The sequence below is a fragment of the Paramisgurnus dabryanus genome, chromosome 1 (assembly GCF_030506205.2).
Source record: "Paramisgurnus dabryanus chromosome 1, PD_genome_1.1, whole genome shotgun sequence".
Taxonomy (NCBI): Eukaryota; Metazoa; Chordata; class Actinopteri; order Cypriniformes; family Cobitidae; genus Paramisgurnus; species Paramisgurnus dabryanus.
The window spans coordinates 7,759,068-7,782,711 of NC_133337.1; the positions used below are offsets into that span (position 1 = coordinate 7,759,068).

Sequence of the window (23,644 nt, forward strand, 5' to 3'; positions counted from 1 at the left end):
CCCTACGGACTCGTAGACTAAGCGAGAACGCGCAATTTAAGGCCACGAGACCGAAAGTCCACATGAAGTGCGCCATTTGGGACAGGACCAAGGATAACGAGAAGGGAGGAGACAGAGAGTCCACACATGGAATACAAAAGGTAAACAAACAAAAAGTGCAGTCGGTCACAACGGGGTCCTGACACAATCAGCATGACACAGAAAGCACATTAAAACTTATCTGGCAAAAAGACAATGACTGGTTGTACAACCTGAAATTATTTTTGAATAGATGATTGTGAAAAAAATCATTAAAACTTACTGAAATGTGTAAAACAAAAACAAAATTGTTAAACACAATGGCCCTCATTTATCAAAAGTGCGTACACAAAATTTCCAGCGTACACCTTGCGTACACCCAAAACCACGGTGACTTTGAGATTTATCAATATGGACGTTGGCGTATGGCACGCTCAAATCCTACGCCAGCTCAGGAGGTGGTGTACGCACATTATGAGTTAGTGCAGAAATGCACAAAAACTTCCTAACACCACAAAACGTAGCCTACTGACAAACTAAAATATATGATATATTATGACCCACTGTAAAAAACATAGTAATTATAAACTTCAGTGTTTATTTTTATGCAACAATGTTCAATGTTTAATTTGTGAGAATTACCAAAGCATTTGATTTGTATGTATTCCTTCAGTTGAGAGCCTGTGCGCTTTACCTGATGTTTCAGAGCGAGCATGTGAACGGAGCTTAGTGTGAGCGGAGCGTTGAGCGGTGCGGTAATATTACCATCAAAGCCTTTCCGAAAATTCCGCTCCCTCAGCACCGCTCGTTGAACCCAGAACGCCCTTTGATAATTTGCTAGTTCGAGAATCTGTAAAAACGTCTAGCAATAAGTTATGGAATTCAAGCCTTATACATAAATGTTAAGTAAAAATCAAAGTTAAGATTGAGCAGGAAGAAAAAATTGCGGAGAGACTGTAAAGAGTTAGCAAATATTCTTCCTGGAATCTGAAGCGGCACATTGCAAGAAAGCACAAGGATGTGCTACGAAAACATGGTAATGCATCAAAAGGTAAACTAGTTACGTACCATTCGATGATAAATAAATACAGATGAGGTAAGGTAAAATGCTTGTGTTGAATGAAGCCGTAAATCCGATCATGATGACATGCTGACAAAATTATGGCCACGAATAATTTTTTATGCTATGGACACCAGGGCCGTGCAGAGACCATTGGAGGGGCAGGTGCTCAAAGAATAAAAAGGGCACTTTGCTCGCCGACACGCAAGCACACAACTGAAACAAATAATAAAGTAATACAGAATAGAAAGATGATTAGTCTAACGTTTTTCTTTATTTTCCTTGCAAATAGAGTAAGACAGAAAAATCTATATAGACTGAGTTTTATATCTATATATTTATGCATTTGGCAGCAGCTTTTATCCAAAACGACTTACAGTGCATTTAATTTAGTGTTTGTGTGTGTCAACACAGTATATGCAGTTCTGAAATTATATGATATTATACATTGCATTGTGACATTAAGATAATTATTACGTTTACAGGCTTGTGTTTTTGTTGTCATATTTAAAATATAATTCTATTCTATTCTAATCCTGTTCGAAATTTGTATACAAAGAGAGTAGCCTACATATTTTAGCAGGGCCGTGCAGAGACCATTGGAGGGGCAGGTGCTCAAAGAATAAAAAGGGGACTTTGCTCGCCGACACGCAAGCACACAACTGAAACAAATAATAAAGTAATACAGAATAGAAAGATGATAAGTCTAACGTTTTTCTTTATTTTCCTTGCAAATAGAGTAAGACAGAAAAATCTATATAGACTGAGTTTTATATCTATATATTTATGCATTTGGCAGCAGCTTTTATCCAAAACGACTTACAGTGCATTTCATTTAGTGTTTGTGTGTGTCAACACAGTATATGCAGTTCTGAAATTATATGATATTATACATTGCATTGTGACATTAAGATAATTATTACGTTTACAGGCTTGTGTTTTTGTTGTCATATTTAAAATATAATTCTATTCTATTCTAATCCTGTTCGAAATTTGTATACAAAGAGAGTAGCCTACATATTTTAGTTTTGAATCGTGTTTGTGTTGTGTTTTTGCACACTTTGATGCCTTGATGACAGGGCAATAAAATAATGACATTCATCTCTCCTTTCATTCATTTCATGAAGCCTCTTGTACTTTCTTTATTTTCAGGTAAACTAAAACTGGTTGCAAAGCTGGAGAGTTTTTGACTGAGTTAATAATTTAGCACGAGTATGGCTATTACCCAACATCAGCTCACATTGTCTTTTATCAAAGGCGAGTCCAGGAATCGTAAATTCAATGTGATACAAAAATTAAGAGTTTTTTTTACCGTATTCATCGGATCTTGCTCTTCCAACAAACTCCGCGTGACAAGTGGATGACATTAGAACAGCGCGAGAGCGATTTGAAATCAAACTCCTCCGTATGATTTCCCGAATATTTCTCGCGGTACTTTGATGTCATGTGCGTTTCGGTTCTTGCATTGCTGCGTGAAGTTGAGCACACCTAAAAACTCGAGACAGCTACCTGAATGAACTTACGGCAGAGAACGTCCCTGCCTTTGCCTCATCCATTGTTTTTATACGGGAAGAATGTTTTATTTTCAGCGTGAGAAATACAAGGGGTGGCGTGTGAAGGCTGAAATGCGTGAGACTTGAGAGCCCTGTTTGCATCTAACGTTCTAGAGATGTTAATACACACAGACAGCAATAAACAAAAGCTGTGCATGCTCTCCTCACGTTGTTCTTGTAAAATAATAATAATATAACAAGCATACCGCTTCGGTTCAATGCCGGCTCGAGGGGGATCCTCCCTGGACTGCGCACCGACGTCGTGCACGTGTGGGCGCTGCTAGCGCTGTGAGCTAGGGGTGGGCGGATCGATCTAAATATCGATAGTATCGATGCCAACACTGGTATTAGTATCAGATCGATACAATTGTAATTGAATCGATACTTCAATTTAAATATCTCTCCTCTACGTTCATTATACTTTGCTCGTGTTTTCTACCTCTACAATCCTGAGCAAACGCTGCTTTCATATTCTGGCCCACTTTGCTACTCCTCCCACTCCTACTGCTCTGCTGTGATTCGTTGTTGTGTCATCACGTGACTCACTGACACAACGCGCCGAGGAGCAGCGAACTGAGTGAGAGATCAGGATGGCCGAGAGGAAGAGAAGCGTTGTGTGGAGCTATTTAACGTCTATAAATAATAATACTGTAACTTGATACGTGTAAAAAGTAATAATTGTGTGCATTTTATTTCATTTGCTTTTAAAACCAGAAAAAAGGGAGAGATTATTATTCTTTATTTATTTAAAAGGTTGTAACAAATTAATTCTACAGTTCCTAATAACTAATAATTTTGTGGACTTCAATACTTTAATAAAAAAAGCCTAAAGAATTGATCATTCATTCACCTCAGAAATAATGACATACTGCTCTCACCTATACACAAAAGTATTTTTTTAAGTAAAAAGTATCGGATTGGTATCGGAATCGGCAATACGGACCCTATATGTATTTGGTATCGGATCGATGACAAATTTTGCAGTATCGCCCACCACTACTGTGAGCTTTCCCTAAAGAGATTGTCCAATAAAAGGTCAATACGTCATCATGTGACTAATTTTATTTTGCGGCTAAATTATTTTTTATTAATTTTACTAATAGTTAGATTGGGCAGGCCTTCACAAAAGGGCATTTAATTACAAAAAAAATGCCTTGACAAAAAGGGCACTTTGGTCATCCAGGGGTAAAGGGGCAGGTGCTTGGGCACCCGCCGCCCCCCCCCCCTCTGCACGTGCCTGATGGACACTTCTTTTTCTTATTTAGTCTAAAGTATGGCCATAAATTTAGATTTTGTTCCCAATATTCAACAGTTTGTTCCTTGGAATTAATTATTATAATATTTAGAATATTTCGTAATTACTATTACAATTATTATTACTTCAAATTATGAATTAGCTTAGCTAAAACATGTGGATGTCGTGGAAACAAATTGTTAATTTGAATTATATCCGGAGCTCCGTATCAAACTGGATCTAAGATACAGCTAACAAACAACTGTATGTAAATACAGAACACACTACAAAAGTTACTACATCATTTTAAAATATTATATAAAAAAAATTAACTGAACCATTAAGCAGACATAGAATTTAGATGTAGGCAACAGTAAATAATAATAATAATAAATAATTATTCTTCTAAATATCAATTAATAATAAAAATAATAATAAGTATATTACAAATTGTCATCCAATTATTAATGTGTCTTTAATCCCACTCTTTAAACTGCCAAATAAAACAATTTTGTTTCTTTTCACTTCCCCGGATTCTTTTCTTTGCCGTCTTTCGTGTGTCAATGGCGTAAAATGAGGGCGTGGGGGAGGCGGAGACCTGAATTTATATGGGCTTGTTATTCTAATGACGCTCGTTTTCGGCCGCGGCATTTATGAAGGGCAGATATTGCGTACACCTGAATATCAACGGTACGCACAGTTTCATAAATCAGGGGGTGAGAGGAGTGTAAGCATAATCTTACGCCAACATATACGCCCGTTTCTACGCAAGAATGATAAATGAGGGCCATTGTTCCTGACTAAAAAATATATGCATTACATCCATTTTTTAAATATTTATTTATATGTTTTATGAGCTTATTTTGTCATTAAGTTTTGGAACTGCAATCATTTTAGTGTGGGCATGCCAATTTCATGGTCTGTGCTGAAAGGGGAAAAAATTATATAATTTATATACTGCTGTCCAAAACAACTGCTTTCAATGTCCTATATTTGATTGATAGTCACATATCCTATAGCAGTTGAGTCACAGGAATGCTTTTATATCAACAAAGCTGTGAACACAAATCAGATAAGCCTGAGACTTCATGTAGATTACCATATGAAAGGTTTGTGTGATTACACTGGCTTTATATAGGGAGATGGGATCAACCAGTATTTATCACTTGGAAGTGAACATGAGGTAAGAAAATATTTTTATTTAAGAACTGCAAACATGACTGCAAACCATTTACACTTGAGAATGTGAAAATTCCACAATTAAATATATGTGTATTTATTAACATGTTTTTTTTTTATTCATTTTTTATGAGAGCTGAGCTGTGCCAGAGCTGCTGTGCAGATTACAAATTTACGAGCTGGATACCTCACTGGGAATGACCCCCTGAAACTCCCTAATCCATATGTCAAGGTTTGGTGTAGTTCCTTTTTTGCATGACAGAATATCACAAGAATACCTCTTTTCATATATGGTGGAATTGGTGACACCCTGAAGCTGGAGGTGTGGGATAAGGATAATATTTATGATAATCATGTGTTCACTTGTACACAAAGGTGGAAAGCTCCCGTGATGTTACTTGTAGCGATTCTAAAGGAACTCTGTATTACACATACACTGTGTATTAAATCAATGCTAAAATAACATCCAATGTAATGAACTCTGAAGTAATAAAGCAGAAATCTTTATTGCACATTCTGCGTATGTTTCACAGAATAACATTTACAATGCTAAATACTTTGCTTTTCTATAATGACTGTTAGTCTGACTGCTTATGCCTGATGTTTATTTTTATGCTTCTGATCAGGAACCTCCTATTTAGATTTTATGGAAAACTGGATGTTGCATTGTCAGTGCAGACCATTATTACATATCATTCACACAGTGGACCACAAGAGGGCAAAAATCTTTTCAATTCAATTAAACATTATTCCCATTTTACCAGATGTAAAAAAAGTCTCAGGTGTGTCTAGAATGTGTCTGTGAATTTTCAACTCAAAATACCCCACAGATCATTTATTATAGCATGTCCAAAATGACCCTATTTGGGTGGGTGCAAAAATGTGCTGTTTTCATGTGTGTACCTTTAAATGCAAATAAGCTTCTGCTTTGGTAAAACATAGATCAGGAGCCTCATTTATAAAATGCTGATTAGAAACCATCCTACATTTGATATTACGATCATTTATCAAAAATGCGTACTTGTGATTAATAAACCAAACTTAAGCACAAAAAATGCGCGTACCCCTTTCTTTCAGATGTGAATCTATAAATCGCAAATGATCTTGAACTTGTGCGCAGCTGAGCAGTTTCAGATTTAAAGATGCCTAATTAATGTCACTAAAATATAAAAGAGCGTTTGTCAATGTTTAAATCCTTTTCGAGCATTAAGAATGGCTTATATTGACAAAACACCTGCAGCGATCAGACAAGCAAAAGTGCGTACGTCTGCTCAGACCCTGACGTGGCGCTAAGCACTTTTTCACGTCAAAGACAGTTTTCATAAATATGGACTTTGCCGTGCATTTTTGCATATACACTTTATAAATGAGGCCCTGATTCCTGTGAATACAGTTTGGGACAATAGTATCTTTATCCGCATTAGCGCTACAACATGCTAAACACATTTAAAAAAAAGCTTTTGGATAAAATTAACCAGTCAGTCAGTGGCACTGAGTGGAAGCTTTATCAGTGTGATGTCACATTAACAAGAGAATCAAAACACCATGTCTAATGAAACAGTTCTGGTTTCATAGAGATTAAAAAAAGGAGGAGTGGTGGACTTTTTATTGTAAAGTAGTGGCAGAACACATTTATGTCCAAACACCTTGTAAAAGTGGATTTTAAAGTGACACTTTGTAGTTTTTCAACCTTCATAATATATTTTCAAGACCCTTGTGATGGTACATCAACTTAAAATAGGTTGAATGACATGTCTACCATAGCCTGACGGGGTCTGTATCGCTTTTACTCATACTTTTAAACTTGGGGTTTCGGGTAGTAAGCAGAGCACAAAAAGAACTGCAAAATTGCTTTACAGCATACGTCACGTCCTCGACTTTCTCAAATTCAGACATGAGAGCGCAACTATTTATTTTCCTGATGTTTTTGTTATGGCTGAAGCACCAACTAAGAAAAAGAAACCTATGGTTTTGTTGGAGGAGACCAGAAAGAGAAAACGTGATAATGACAAAATAAAAGGAATTGCTTGCAAATATAAGTCCAGTCTGGCGCCGAACACAAACTTTTTTTTTGAACGTGAATTTTGCTGGAGGCTACTTGGGGACTGTAGAGAGTGACTTCTATCACATGAATCTGTGGTGTCATGGTCAGGGGCGTCAGTTTGTGTTGAAAAGTGGTGGTGACAAAAGATCAGATAAAAAACATTACTGCAGGATGGGAAAAATATTGAATAACGGCGCATCAAAAATGGGCATAGCGTAGGCCAGTCAACAACAAGAAAATACTCCGCATAAAACCAACGCACAATACTCTAGAAAACAGCAGCGCGTTTAGTCAATGATTTCAATGAATTTCATTACGTAAAAGAAAACGCACCATAAGCATACAATGCAACATATGTGACCCAATGCAACATATGTGACCCTGGCCCACTCGTAAGCATCGGTTGATTTTTCAGAAAATTTTAACCAAATGGTTTTTCAGCCATTTCAAAATGTTCCCAGCGTCCCCGGTGTAAATAACACCCATGGTCATGTAGTGTTACGGACCTGTGACCCGGGTTCGATCCCTTTTTAAAGCAATTATTTTAATATAAACTTTAACCAAGCGAACACCGTTACAACTGGCTATAGCAATCTTTTGGCATTTGAAAAAAATTAAACCCCATGAAATTATATTCATATGATATGCTGGAAGGACTACATGTCTAGCGCCCCCTAGTGGCCAAAAAGTTCCACAGTGTGCCTTTAAGTAAAAAACTAAACAATAAATATCAACTAATAACTATGAAAATTGTGTTTATTAGAATCAGGCATGTATTAACAGATACACAACTGTTTGTCATTAGACATACTCTTAGAAGTAACCACATACTAAAAGTAACTTCCCAAATCTAACTCCGTATCCTTGCTCATCAAACATGATAAAGTGCTTTAACAGTTTAACAAAAAAAAAAGAAAAAAATATATTTTCTGTGAAATAATTCATCTTTAATAAGCATGGTTAAACAGATAATTTCAAATATAACAAAACTAATATATCTCTCTATATTCCGATCATAATTTGGACTTCATTATTATTTTTCTCAGAAACATTAATAAACAGAAATCTTTTTTGCAAACAAAAAACCAACTCGTACACTCCAGATTAATAGATTAACGGTGTAATACATCTCACCCCGATTGTCCATCTGCAACATACAGTTATATACTTTATCTTAGTAGTTGACATTTATACATTTAGCATCCTAATGTTGCTGTTATTTAAGGTCTATTTAGATGAAGTCTACACATTGATAATGTTTTTGTTAGGCAGGTTTATTTATCAGCATTGTGTCTGCACCCTTAGTACCGTAAAATAAAGCTTTCATAGATTCACAGATGTACGGTTACTAGGCAACAGATTCAGATGATGCAATCCATAATGTGAATCTGCAGGGTATCCAGGTCGGGCAGTACTTCTTGACACTTTGGACAAACATGTTCAGGAATATTCTGCTGCTGCCAGTCACCTGAGAAACAAAGAGGTCAATCAGAAGTCATTTTTATATTCAGTACTATTTGTCGATTTCTGGTTAGCTATAACATCACCATCAGTAGTGCATTTGATGTGTACATGACAATGCATATTTAGTATTCAACAGCTTTGCCCTAATGAACAATAATGGTCATATAGATCAGATGAAAAAATAATGCCTATAAAGAGAAGGACAAACCTCTGGCTCCTTGCAGGTGTGGTGGAGACATAGGCCCCTGTGGATTGGCTCCACGTGATACATGTCTCCTTTGCATCTCACTCATAGACTGCCTAAACAGAAAAACAATAGCCTCATTTCACATCACAAAAATTGTCCCAAGCTGCCACCGGACCAGTACCTTTTTTTTGAGGCACCCTCGAGTTATTTTGTGCCTTGGTATTTGCCACGGGCTGGCCCTCCATACTTTGTATGCGTATGCGTGTACAGAAGAATCTACTATGTAGCCCAGGGGAATTGCATTTTGTCGCAATGTGTCGAACGTTACATGTACAAGTCAAATAAACCATGCTTTGCAAGGCTGCGCATACGTTCGTGTAGATAAAAAAAACTATACTCCAGGCTTTACACCTTACATCTTAATATCAGGTGTAAAAAGGGCCTTTGTAATGGTACTGCTCCAGGGACCAATTTTCTGTCAGTGTACATAGATAGGAAAGTGTATAAGCGTGCATACGCACCTGCCAAGTGACTCCATCTCTTCTTGAAGTTGGGTGTGCTGTTTCTTAACATACTCCAGTTGAGCAGACAGACGCTCTTTCTCCTCGTGAATCTTTTCACGAGCTTCTCGTTCTGCATGGAAATCCTGGGAATATATCTCTGCCTGCGTGCACACAAAGGCACAAACTGACGTGAAAAGGGTGAATATAAAATGAGAGGTTTTATTTATACATTGAGTTTATTATAATGTATAGTAGAGGAAGTCTTCTTAAATAATAATAAAAAAAAAACATTTTATATATGTGTCACTACTATTTGTATTCCCCAACAGTCAGTACCTGAGCTTTAAAAACAGAGATGGTCTCCAGCTCCTTCTCCTTCTGGAAGATTTCCATCTTCATTTCATCTATCTTCTGTTGCTTGTCGGCCAGGGCCTTTTCAGCTGCGGTAAACCTTGTATGAAGGTCTTCATACTCTTCCTTTGATACACTTCCCTGATCACACACACAAACGTGCAATATAAGAAAAATTAACCACCGACATGCCAAAAATCATGTTACATTAATCCCAAAAACAAGTAACAGTTGCCTTGAAGTAACAGAGACTAACCAAATATAAAAGTAAATGAAAGTCTGTTTATAGATAGATAGATAGATAGATAGATAGATAGATAGATAGATAGATAGATAGATAGATAGATAGATAGATAGATAGATAGATAGAAAGATAGATAGATAGATAGATACACACTGGTCCTAAAATGTGGAGAAAATCTAGTATAATTGCTTAGTAAAGGCATGATGTGAAATAACATTCATGTCCATAGCACAAACTGTACAGATGCAGTTTGTTAGGACCCGAGTTAAGAAAAAGCTAAGGGTGAATTTAAAGCAATTGTGAAAATGATTTACTTACCCTCAAGCCATCCAAGACACATATGTCCTTTTCATGCAAACACATATTCAGATATTTATGAAAATGTCCTAGCTCTTCCAATGTTTATAATGGATGAATGGTGTCTGCCTCCTTCAAGCCCAAAGAAACTGCATCCATCCTTGCAAAAATACTCAAAACGGCATCAAAGGGATAAAGAAATGCCTACTGCTGGTAATTGATGCGATGTTGTAAGAAAAGTATTCATATTTAAAACGTTACAAACGAAAATAACTATCCTCCGGTAACAACACCATCTTAAGACTCCTCTGCATTTAGAAGAGAGTATCTGTGTAGTGTATGCACTTTTCTTAGTGATGTATAATGAATTTTTGCTCCCTGCTTTGTGTCTCAGCCCTCCGCATTCGTTATACGTCACTATGAAAAGTATGTACACTACAGTGATACTCTCTCGTGAATGCAGAGCGTTGTTTTTGATCAAGGGTGAGAGGTGCGCAAACACAAAAGAGAAAAATGGAAAATCATTCCAAGAAGTCCCCTGCCACTGCCATAATTGCATTCGGTTTGATCCGCCCCTTAGATGGTAGCGTTACTGTAAGATTTTAGTTTGTAAAGTTTTAAACATGGATATTTATCTTACAAAACTTTGTATTGATTTCCCTTAGTAGGCATTTATTTATCCCCCTGAAGCTGTTTGGATTACTTTTGTGAAGGATGGATGCACTTTCTTTGGACTTGAAGAAGCTGGACCCTACATTCATCTGTTATTAATATTGGAAAAGCAAGGACAGTTTAAAAAATATCTGACTTATGTGTTCGCATTATAAAGAATGGACATATGCATCTCAGATGGCTAAAGTGTGCGTAAATCATAGGGTAATTAAAATGTTTGGCCACCTATCACTTTAAACTCCTTTAACTAAAATAGCACACTTTTAACTCTTTCCCCCAGCATTTTTTTAAAAAGGTGCCAGCCAACGCCAGCATTTTTTATGATTTTCACAAAAGTTTAATGCCTTCCAGAAAATGTTTTTCTTTAAAGGGGCCATGGCACAAGACTTTTTTAAGATATCAAATAAATCTTTGGTGTCCCCAGAGCACATATGTGAAGTTTTAGCTCAAAATACCATATAAATATTTTATTATAGCATGTTAAAAATGCCACTTTGTAGGTGTGTGCAAAAATGTGCCGTTTTGGGTGTGTCCTTTTAAATGCAAATGAGCTGATGAAGTGCAAACACTGATCACAATGATGGTGGTTTGTTGCAATTAAAACTCAATTGTGCTTTTCTCTGCACTAAATGGCAGTGCTGTGGTTGGATAGTGCAGATTAAGGGGTGGTATTATTATAATAAGAGCTCCTTATGACATCATAAGGAGAGCCACATTTCAAAGACCTATTTTTTCATGTGCTTGTAGAGAATGGTTTACCAAAACTAAGTTACTGGGTTGATCTTTTTCACATTTTCTAGATTGATAGAAGCACTGGGGACCTAATCATGGCACTTAAACATAGAAAAAAGTCAGATTTTCACGCCATGGCCCCTTTAAATAGATAAGCATACAATATATAAAATGAAAACGCATTTCATTCTACCTTTATTTGTTTTCTTATATCACCTCTCAAATATAGGTATGTTTTTTCAAAAACACCAAATTTTGAGCAAAAAGCTGAGATAATTGCATTTTTGTAAAAGTTTTTTTGTTAGAGATCAGATTCATAGCGATGATCAAAACATACATGAACTGTTTGCCCTAAGGGAATACTTCTGGGTTTTATAAGAGTTTGTGCCACCTGGTGGAAAATAGCAGAAATACGGATTGTTGGAAAAACTCATCATTGGCAAGGAAGCGTTTTCACTTAATTGATGAGTTAACTCGTCAATGGCGGGGAAAGAGTTAAACAAAAAATTTGGTTTAACTTAAAAAAGTAAGATACCTGGTTGCCTTAAACATATTAATTGACACAAACCTCTTTCTTCTTGTTCTCCTCCTGAAGTTCCTTATAATCCTCAAACAGCTTGGTATAGGCGTCTTTTAATTGGTTCAGATTACTCCTGGCACAGAAAAATACAGGAATTTATTATTATTATTATGCAATGATTTGATTCTGTTCTATAATGAGAAACATTTTTATCAGACTGAAGTTGTTTATTTTAGCACTTTTCATCTTGAGTCTTCTTCTGTTCTAGTTTGACAGCAGCTTGTAGACTTTCCATCTGAACCTTCAGACCCTCGTTCTCAGTCTGGACTTTCTGTCTGTCTCCAAGCTGAGTCTTCAGACTGCTCAGATTCTGATCCAGATCTTTACATCTACAGATGGAGAGTGTAAGGACATTTTTTAATGTCTTGCTTATTTATTGGTTCAATGTTATTCTGAATAGTTATATGTTCATGATGGGAAGGTAATGTTCATGATGACTTAATTAATTGTGTCTCAATGGTTATGCTATGGGTTATTGTCTTGTGTGTATTATAAAGTTTATCGGCCAACAAGTTGAAATGAAAATTGTAAGGATGCAATGAGGTAGGGGGTCAGGGGCACAGAGCAAAACAACATCGCCAGTCATAAACTAAAATTAGGATTTTTAAGAAAATTACGGAGGATTTTGATACAAGACAAGAGGATATTGAGTTATCCCTATTTGTACCTAAAACCACCCACAATGCAAGGTTCTCGTGAGAGTTGTGTGTCACCGGATCTTGCGCATCTGGTGAATGTGTGTTGGATTTTACCAGAAGCTAGTTTTTATAGTTTATAATGTTTTTAATATGGACATAATTGCATCAATGACCCTCAGGAGGCCTGATTAATTTTACGAAGGATAGATGGATGCACAAAATCTGAACTTGAAGGAAGTGGACCCCATTCCAACTGGTGTAAAACTTGGATAAGCTAGGACATTTACTAAAATAAATGATAATTTGTTCATCTAAAAGATGTATATGTATCTCTGATAGGTTGAGGGTAGTATCATGTGGTCATTTTCATTTTTAGATGAACCATCGCTTTAAAAGCCACCTCCATCAATAAGGAGATAATGATATTTATGCTCTAAGAACGTACTATACGTTCATCAAATAGTTTTCCTTCAAATTCGATTAATCCCAGCCTTAGGCCATTCAGAAATATTGCACTGTTGACAAAATCCACTTAACACCAGTGCACGGAAGAAGAACTGGATAAACAACAGCACAGTAAAAACAGAGTTTAAAGGAGGTTTGAATATATTAAGATATAGACCCCATATTACAGATTTTTTTGCATGTACTTTTGCATAGAGTCAAATTTTGGTAAATACCAGTGAAGTAAGATTTGTGAAAAAAGGCATTTTAATAACTGACTAATAACCTTTTCATTGCCATTAAAGTGAAATTACATAAGAGCATGATAAAAATGCTCATTTAATCTCAAATATGAATAACAGACCTGTCCTGTAGGTTCTGTTTCATTTTCTCTGCTTCATCCAGTTTGCTCTGAGCCTGTTTTAACTCATTACTGAGCTTCATCAGCTGAGCGCTCAGACCCTCGTTCTCAGTCTGGACTTCTTGTTTGTCTCCGTGCTGAGTCTTCAGAGCGCTCAGATCTTGCTCCAGGTCTTTACACCTACATTTACACCAAGACATTTTCTTTAATACACATTGCTTACTCCTTAATCTACAGACAAATAGTTTGTTAGTGTTCCTGACCTGTCCTGCAGGGTTTTTTTCATGTTCTCGGCCTCGTCCAGTTTGCTCTGAGCCTGTTTTAACTCATCACACAGCTTTATCAGCTGAGCTTTTAGGGTCTGAACCTCAGCACTTGACTGATAAAGACAAACAAACACATGACATCATTACATCAAATCAAAAAGTTCAGCTATAACCCCTTATTCCCTTTTCATTTTTAAATGTGCCATACATTTCCAAGATCATAAAATGTTTAAATTAATACAGGGTACGGATTACATTTTCAGTTTCGCAGGGCAGAGACGTTTGTGTGGTTCCTTCACTGTGTTTCTCTTTCTGCTGCAACTCCGCAATCCTGGAAACACACATTGACATTATTCATTGAGCATTTTATCCAAAAGCGTTAAACATTGAGCATTTTATCCAAAAGCGTTAAACGTTTAAGTCACACACAAGTGTCAAACAACTTGAGCTATAGGGACTGCAGCACACCTTGTCTGGGCATCCTGAAGCTTTACATGAAGTGCTTCCTTCTGATCCGTCTCGATCCTGAGAGATTGAAGCAGCTGTCTCACTGTCTGCTCCTCTGATTCAGCTTTTAGTCTGTCCACACATAGTTATGTCACATTAAGAAATTGATGAATTGAACTCTAAACAATAGTTTATACAATAATGGACCTTTGTAAATATGAGCTGTGAAAATAAATCAGCATTGTTTTCTTTTTTATAAAAAAAAAATGAAATAAAAAAAAAATCACAAAATCCAATGTTTCATTGATGAAAAATATTTAAAAATGGGGGATAACATATAATTTTTCTTAAACAGAAGTTGGCCACAATTATTAACTCCTCTTCAGTCATTTCTGTATGGTTCAGGTCAGGGAACTGGGATGGCTGTGGCAGAACCTTAAATTTGGGCTCAGTGACCCATTATATTGATGTTTGTTTTGAACCAATGTCTTCATGAAAGATTTAACCACGATCCATTATAAGATTTCTAGCAGAGCAAGTCAGGTTTTGACTTTTTTACCTGTTGGCATTTGATATAATTCATGAAGCAATGTATCTGAATAAAATGTCCAGGACCTCTGGTATACAAGAAAGTTCACAACAAAAAACATCCAACGGCATATTTACCTGTAAACATGGAGCACTTTTGAATCCATTTGTGCACCAAAGCCATCTTGTGTTCTTGCTGACAATAAGAACCTCACTCCTGTTTAAAGCTACAGTATGGCGGCTGTCGACCAGTGACTGGGCAGGAATTCAAAATATGTGAATAAATGTTGCTTATCATGTCAAAATGAGCGTTTGTTGCGTCATGTGAACCATGTGCATCATGCATCAATTATGTCAAAATATGTGCCTGCTGCAGAAGCGTCAAAAGGGTTCATGATAAAAGAGACGTTCACGTTCACAAAATACTCGCAAGACACTAAACTCTTATTACACATTAAGGGGCTAATCACATCACGCTTTAAATGCTTGGAAACGCAAGGCGTGATGCACTGCCTTTTTAAAAAAAAGAGCAGTGCGACGTGGCTTTTTATATTGCTAAGCAACCACCGAGTCAGCTGTCTTGTCAATCAAATATTGAAGCGTGAGCGCTCTTTTGCTGTTAACTGTCATATTAGCAGAAACTTTAAAAAGAGGGCGCTTGCTCTGACCTTGTTTGAGGATGAGAGGTGCGCAAACACGCAGGAGAGAGTGAGCGAGTGGAGTCCGGTTCTTCAAAGCAAATGTAAACTTTCCTCAGCACAACGTAAGGCCCGCCTCTCCCCTCATTCGATTGGACAATGGAAAGACGCAAATGACGTTGGGCGCTTCTCCGCTCTCAGCGTTCCTTCCTAAGGTGCGTGCTGCGGCTGGCGGCAAAACCGCAAGGCGCTCAGCAGTGCGTATAAACAGCGCGCAAACGCTCCCTGCCCATAGAATGTCATTCAAAAAAGGCGCCTGCAACTGCCATAAATGCTTTTGGTGTGATTTGGTTAATCCCCAGAGATTATATAGCAAAACAAGCATCACTTTTATCATTAATCATTCAGATGCGTGTGCAGCAGGCACTTATTTTGACAAGACACATGATGCACATAGATTCAAATGATGCGCCGAACACATATTTTCACATGACGAGCCACACACATGATGGGCTAAATACATATTGCAACGAGCTTTGCATCGTGCGCCCTCAATAAAGAAGTCACTGGCCGCCCCTGACAGCAAATTAATATACTGGAGTTTGTTTTTACATGACATCAGATTATTTTTTTAAACTGTTTCCCAAATAGGGCTGGGTATCGATTCAGATGTTCCAGATCGATTCGATTTCGATTCACAAGCTATCAAATCGATTCTCCTTTCGATTCCGATTCTCGGATCGATTTTTTTATGCTTGATTCTCAATTCGACTCAATTAATATAATTTATATAAAAGAACAGTGAACGTAAGTTTACAAGTGGGTAATTAATAAAAAGAAATTAAGATTCACAAACCTGTATATTAAACTCTTTATTTTTAGGTACACTTGGGTACATTAAAACAGAACCCATCTCTAATTTTCAAATGCATACAATTATGTTAAATACAATTTTGATGCAAGATGAAAAATGTATGCTGAAAAAGTCAGAACAGTCGCATTGCTTGATCAAACAAGATCAGGGTTATTTCATAAAACAAAAACGATTTGTGGTTTAAAAAAGCGATTGCCCAGCCCTAGTCCCAAACAACTTGTGATGATAAAGGTGCTATTTTCCTTTATTTATTTATTTTTTATAAGCTTTTATTACCCCAAGATTGAACTGATTGAACTGAGTGTCTTTGTCCACTCAAATTCTTCTTCTTGCTGAGCATTAAGACGATATATACACATGTCCTCTTTTAGCCAGTTTTGCAACATCTTCAGTCGATTAAAACATCTTCATTGTTGCCCTGATTGTGGTAATAGATGTTTTTATGGTTTAAAGGTAGGGTAACACATTTTATCCTGAAACATTTTTAGTTATGCTGGTTAAAAGTCTCCTCACATCCTGATAGCAATCACTATGTTAACTCTTTCCCTGCCATTGACGAGATATCTCGTCAATTAAGAGAAAACGCTTCCCCGCCAATGACGAGATTTTCCGTCTTTCCGCAATACCGCTATTATCCACCAGGTGGCGCCCTTCCGCAACTAGTATTGCCCTATGGCAAGCTGCTGCATGTCCGTGTCTGTTTTAAAGATCGCTCTGAATGGGATCTCTATGAAAAATCCGTCATAAAAATGGAATTATCTCTGCTTTTTGCTCAAAATATGGTGTTTTTGCAAAAACCTACCCATATTCAAAAGCTGATTGCAAAAGAACCACTAAAGGTAGGATGAAACGGTTTTTTTTTTTGTTTGAAAGCAGAGGGTCTGTTCTTTCATTTGGTATATTGTATGTTTATATATTTAAAGAAGAACATTTTCTGGAAGGCATTAAACTTTGGTGAAAATCATGAAAAATGCTGGCGCTGGCTGGCAACTTTTTTTAAAAATGCTGGCGGTGAAAGAGTTAAGTTGTTTAAATGTATTTGTAGAAATTTATGTCATCTGTGAAAGGCATAGGACCAAATAAAGTTCAACCAATTATAGACCTCGGTTCGAACGGACTGTAAACAGGGAGAATGGGAAACTCTTCTGCTGAATTGACAACCTGCACAGGAGCCACAAAACGAAAGACATGTTTTATAACAACAACAGCAAAAACTGCCTGGATCAGCAAAGAGCAAAAACCCAAATTAACATCGGCAACTTTACTGCTTTACCACTAGATGCAAACAGCTGCAGGAGGCAAAGGGTCTGAAAGGGTCGTTGCACTGTTTATTTTGATAAGGTAGGTACGTGATATGTTTGTATTGAGATGGATTCAGATATTCTACTTTGATGAAACATTATGTTGCTTATTAAATTTGTGTTCGTTCACGGATTAGCGTAAAGTGTGCTTTAACTAATTCTGATGTAAACCAGTGGTTTATGTTAGTTATTTTGGAAATGTTACTCACTTTGTACTGCAAATTTTTGTCACTAGTGAATGAGACATTAGATGTGACCGTCTGATCTGTGCGTGTTCATGTGTTTTGAAAGAGACGTGACTTTGGATGGCGATTTGACTGGAGTGTGGGATCGTGATTTCAATGCTAGGCGGCTATGTGATTTCAAAATGTGATACCCTTCCTTTAACTATTTCCTTAAAACCATGTTCTATTTTGTGTAGATTGACAATCTTCAGCAGAACATCAGAACTGTAGTCTTTAGTTTTACCTTTTGTTATGAATAATAAGGGGGGTGGGGGGTTGGGGGGGTTTGGTGAAGTCAAATTTTGTTAATTATGGGACAAATCTAAATCCTTAATTTTGATAGCTATACATTACATTAGATATTTAGGCATTTGGCAGATGCCTTTTTTGATCCAAAAATCATTTGGACATATTGTATTTCACATTTTCACTGGGTTTGATTCCCTGTTGGCTTATGGAAGTGCCATACTTACATGCAGGACATTGACTGGTCCTTCTGTGTGCCGGCCAAATCTTTAGTCTCGTTCATTTCATCTTTCTGTGAGATGAAGCACATAATAAACAAAACAAATAATAATGTTTCATAAAAATGAAAAAAATGCAAACAGAGATAAAAATTGTGAGATAAAATTGTGGGTTGAAAGATTGCAATAGAAATGGAAAGTCCCTGTTAAGATACAAAAGTGTGTGTGTGTGTGTGTGTGTGTGTGTGTGTGTGTGTGTGTGTGTGTGTGTGTGTGTGTACCTGGTAATTATCACGTTGTGGGGACCAATTGTCCCCACAAAGATAGGAATACCAGTGTTTTTGTGACATTTTGATGTCCCCATGAGGAAACAAGCTTATAAATTAAACAGAATGATGTTTATTGACAATCTAAGGTACAAGAAAGTTTTCTGTGACGGTTGGGGTTAGGGAATGGGGCAGGTAAGGGGAATAGAATATACAGTTTGTATGGTATAAAATGCATTACGTCTATGGAATGTCCCCACAAAACATGGAAACCAGAATGCGTGTGTGCGTGCGTGCGTGTGTGTGTGCTTACAGCAAATCTGATCTCGATAAAGGAGTCGTTTGGTGAACTTTCACCCATTTTCAGCTGAAGTTCAGAGTTTAAAGCCACCAGATCATTCTTCTCAGCCTGAAGTCGAGCGATCTGACCTCTCAACACCTCCAGCTCTGACTGTAAACAACAAAAATGTAAATTTAGTGCACACAAAAATGAGGTCACTTGAACAACACAAGTGAGTAAACAAAGCCATTTACTGATTTCCCTGTGAACCACAAAATGGGGATTTTTTTCAAATCTGCACACAGCTTGTTAAGAGAAATCATAAATATGTGTGATTTTTTTTGTTTTTTGGGGGCAACAATCAACAATGAAGATATGTCATAAATCTTTTTTTTTATTGATTTTAAGAATTGATTATATTTAAGTCTAGGTTGTTTCACCTCCGGTCTGCTCTTCTCCAGCTCTATAACTCTTTTCTTCAGCGTCTCATTCTCCGCATCCACGGTGGTCAGTCTGGCTTTGGCTTCGCCTAGTCGTTTCTCCAGGAAATCTTTCTCTTCCTTTTGTTTCTCCTTCCATGCGGACAAGCCTTCAAATCTCTCCTTCATGGACAAATTGGTCTGTTTCAGAGCCTCTAAGGGTTCGAAGAGGAAAGTTTATGTTGTGTAAAGGAGAACTGACAGTCATAAATAGAGAGAAATTAAGACTGTCTCTTACCCTTCAGTTCTCTATTCTCCTTGATAAGGGTGTTCATTTGTTGAATTGTCTCCTCTAAACTAGCCATATTCCCGGTGCCTGGCCCCGGGCCCCCACGTGGGTGACTGATGTCCCCATTCATCATCGATGAACCAGATGCCATAGCTCTGAAATACCAAGATGTAAATTTTAATGTAACTTGACTAGTAAATATGGCACTTTTTGGAGTTTTCATGTTGGTGTGTGCAGATTTATCCTCTCTTTTAATTCCATTCAGAATTTTAAGCAAAACCAGATTGAAAGAATTACAGTCCAACATTTATTACCAAGTCAACACTTCCATTTTTCTTGGAAGCCTCTCGTATTTCACACTCATCTACCGCCCCCATTCCAGTTTTGTCAATTCTACTGGGAAAGTCCCATAATTTGTACAGCCCTACCTCATTATATTAATCATATTAATATAGAGTTGTATGCAAAAGTTTGGTTAATGTTGAACACTATTTGTTTTCAGATCATTTGAGAGTTGTTTTGAGGCCTCCATTTTTGGCCACCTTAAATACCTTTTCTCATAATAAGATGCACCCGTCTATGAAGTAGAGATAGACTCTAGGCCGATATTTGCAAGTTTTATGTGTATCGGCATCGGCCGATATGTGGCTGCCGTGTTCGTCGATTTTTTTCCGGCATTATTTACAGACAGAGTGCTGGAAGCCGCAAGCGATTGCAGGTCATGTGACTAAAAACAACCAACCTTTCCATGACAACATCAAAAGATGGTTCCATAGCACCCTCACCTGTTTTTACTATTTGTTAAATATAGTTTTTTTAACTCTTTCACCGCCAGCGTTTTTAAAAAAAGTTGCCAGCCAGCGCCAGCGTTTTTCATGATTTTCACCAAAGTTTAATGCCTTCCAGAAAATGTTCTTCTTTAAATATATAAACATACAATATACCAAATGAAAGAACAGACCCTCTGCTTTCAAACAAAAAAAAAACCGTTTCATCCTACCTTTAGTGGTTCTTTTGCAATCAGCTTTTGAATATGGGTAGGTTTTTGCAAAAACACCATATTTTGAGCAAAAAGCAGAAATAATTCCATTTTTGTGACGGACTTTTCATAGAGATCCCATCCAGAGCGATCTTTAAAACAGACACGGACATGCAGCAGCTTGGCATAGGGAAATACTTCCGGTTTTAAAAAGTTGCGGAAGGGCGCCACCTGGTGGATAATAGCGGTATTGCGGAAAGACGGAATATCTCGTCATTGGCGGGGAAGCGTTTTCTCTTAATTGACGAGAAATCTCGTCAATGGCGGGGAAAGAGTTAAGTTATATACATGTTACTTTTTTAAAATTAAAACTTGTAACATTTGGCATCATCATTGTGTAATTTTTATGATGTAAATTGAGTGAGCAAAAGCAGTATAGGCTCCAAATATCGGCTCAAGAAAATCGGCAGCCTGTATCGATCATCGGCTAAGGCTGATGAAACAAAAATCGGTATTGGCATCGGCACTGAAAAATCCATATCGGTCGATCCCTACTATGAAGTTCAAAGCTTAATGAGCTCACCAAACCAATTGTGTGTTCCACATCAGTGCCAAGTAGTTACAGGTATTCAAATCAACAAAATGATAAGGGTGCCCAAATTTATGCACCTGTCTAATTTCGTTTTGATGCATATTGCACATTTTCTTTTAATCCAATACATCTTTGTCCTTCAGTTATTTGATAAATCAAAATGAAATTGCTTTTCCAAACGCCCAAATATTTATTAAATAAAAATCATGGAAATTGTTAAGGGTGCCCAAATTTTGCACACGACTGTATTATTCCAAGGTTGTCCAGTTGCCAGATCTTGTATAAAATGCATCCTACTCGTCGGAGCAGGTGGTGTAGGGGGCTGTGCTCCGACAAATGGTGCATTTTGACCTCAACCTGGCAACCTACAACTCGGTTGCGCTGTTGATATCCACACAGGTACACATAACTAAACAGTTGTTTCTGGTGATGGAAACCTTTTAAGCGCAGACCAGGAGACTTGGATAGTAGTCTTTTTTGCAGCTAGCAAGGAGCATAAGTCTTCAAATAAGAGCATACTACTAGTGACACTGCAGTCATCTAACCCTATAGTCTAAAGTAAAAGTATACATGCCACTCATTTAAAGCCATTCAAAGGGGGCAGTCCAGCTGTTTACAATATAAACATGAAATAAAGGTAACAGTCAGGCAAGAAAGGGCAGCTATCCACGCATTTCAGATCACCTCCCATTGAACAGGTAAACATGATAGCCTCACTGAGAGCCCTTCTTTATCATAAAGGTAAAGAAAAGTTCACACCTGTGCCCCAAGATTTACTCTTGACTTAAGCATTGATTGAATCATGAACAAAAGGTCATCAACTCAATGAAACAAAGGCATGAAAGCCAACTTTTAGCTTCAATTAACTTTTTGCTTCTTTCAAATTTAGGTGAACAGATACACCTATATAATAATTAATAAAACAAAAACAATAATCTAAAATTATATTTTCACACTGGTTGTGTTAGATAATTAAAACATTATTTTGATAGAAAGTTGACAACTGGAGACAGACTATTAATAGCTAGAGTTATCGCTATTTAGCTACGAATGTTGATACTTAATGAGAATGAACAATGTTTGCATACTATTAGAGTTTGGGTATACTAAATTGTACGTCGTACTGTAGTGCTCTGATTGGGGTTTCCTAAAGTGAAACATATGAGGAGGCATTGAGAGGTTGCTGAAAGTAAAGAAGGTTTTCCTCAAATAATCCTCATGTTGTTAATCATTCTTTTACATATATATGCTATAGTATATTTATGATATTATTTTAGTGGTATAAAAACAAATGCAGCCTGTCACTCTTTGCGCACCAAAAGACATTACTGTATAAAGTGCACTGTCATAGTTTTAATATGTTTAAAGGTTTGGGAATGTGGTTGATCTGGTAAAAATTGTAGCATAGCATGGCTAAGAAAAACAAAACAAATTCCATTGTTGTTCCAAATGCCATTATGAACCATCAGCTGTGTATCATCAAATCAATTACATAATGTTTATGTAGTGTGTCATGGGCCTCATTCCATTAGGATTTAATAGTGTCTACCCAATACAATTCCCATTATAACCATTAAATCCATTAGAATTTCTATGATGGTTTCAGGTTTGTTTCTCGTCAGGATGACCTTCAACTAAATAAATAAAATGACATCTATGCACACCAATGACCCCATAACATTAACACGTGTGAAAATCTATACTATATATTGAATATAAAAACACTATAGTCGTATATTAGTACTTATTAGTACTCTGTACTGTTACATGCATGCAGTTGTATACTTTATATTCTATACTATAAGCAATATGTACTTTAAATTATTATAAGCAATCTATTTATAATGAGAACTCTATAAGGTGGCAATAACTCGATTATTTGAGATAAGATGTGTTTACATTTATGAGCAGTAAAACTGTTTTACTTTCGTTTCATTATTCTCAAAGCTTTTATCTGCTGTAACGCTGACAGTTAAAATCTTACCATTTCACATCATCGACATATTTCGCAACGCATCTTAATGGTGATTACACAGGAAAACTAAAGTTAATGATACTAACTTTTGAAATGAAATAAAATCCACCCTTGGGTGTTTTGTATCTACGCAACAGTTCAAATCTAATCGCAGGCGCTTTCGTGTAAAGACATTCATAGACATTTATTAAAGAGCTGTACAAAACTCACCAAGGTTTCACTTCTCGTGTCTTATTCGAGCACAGTTCAGCTTGTTTTGGGAAAAACGCGTTTCCTGATTCAGACGTCAGATCTAAATGTAATATTCAGATCTGTTATCCGGTAGGATGGGTCTAATCTACGCCAAAGACTTTCTATAATACCAAGTCAACGCAGTTCTACTACAGTAAATGGGAAAACAGCACACAATACATCCGCTTTGTCGAGGGAAGTTCCACCTTCCAGTAAAAAGAGTCAATCATCACTCGTGAAATACTCTGACGATTCTTGGGGCGTGAGTATCTACAGCGTTACAATGCGCTTGCGCATGCGTATTAGCTGG

The 23,644-nt window shown here is 37.0% G+C and overlaps 1 protein-coding gene across 2 annotated transcripts; it reads right to left on the minus strand.

Moving 5' to 3' along the window:
- Positions 1–7,826: 7,826 nt before the first annotated feature.
- On the minus strand, positions 7,827–23,489 carry optn (optineurin). Of its 2 annotated transcripts, none has more exons than XM_065265803.1 (15): positions 23,314–23,489; positions 19,567–19,712; positions 19,290–19,483; positions 18,883–19,020; positions 18,313–18,377; positions 14,296–14,406; positions 14,083–14,158; positions 13,825–13,940; positions 13,565–13,741; positions 12,298–12,447; positions 12,107–12,191; positions 9,579–9,734; positions 9,261–9,403; positions 8,761–8,852; positions 7,827–8,556 (listed from the first exon to the last, which is right to left on the minus strand). In XM_065265803.1, the coding sequence occupies exons 2-15, from the start codon at positions 19,706–19,708 to the stop codon at positions 8,450–8,452; spliced, it is 1,752 nt and encodes a 583-aa protein (XP_065121875.1). In that variant the 5' UTR covers positions 19,709–19,712; positions 23,314–23,489; the 3' UTR covers positions 7,827–8,449. The 2 variants fall into 2 exon arrangements, with proteins under 2 accessions (XP_065121875.1, XP_065121876.1); XM_065265804.2 differs by lacking the exon at positions 23,314–23,489 and adding an exon at positions 23,113–23,243.
- Between the last annotated feature and the right edge of the window lie 155 nt (positions 23,490–23,644).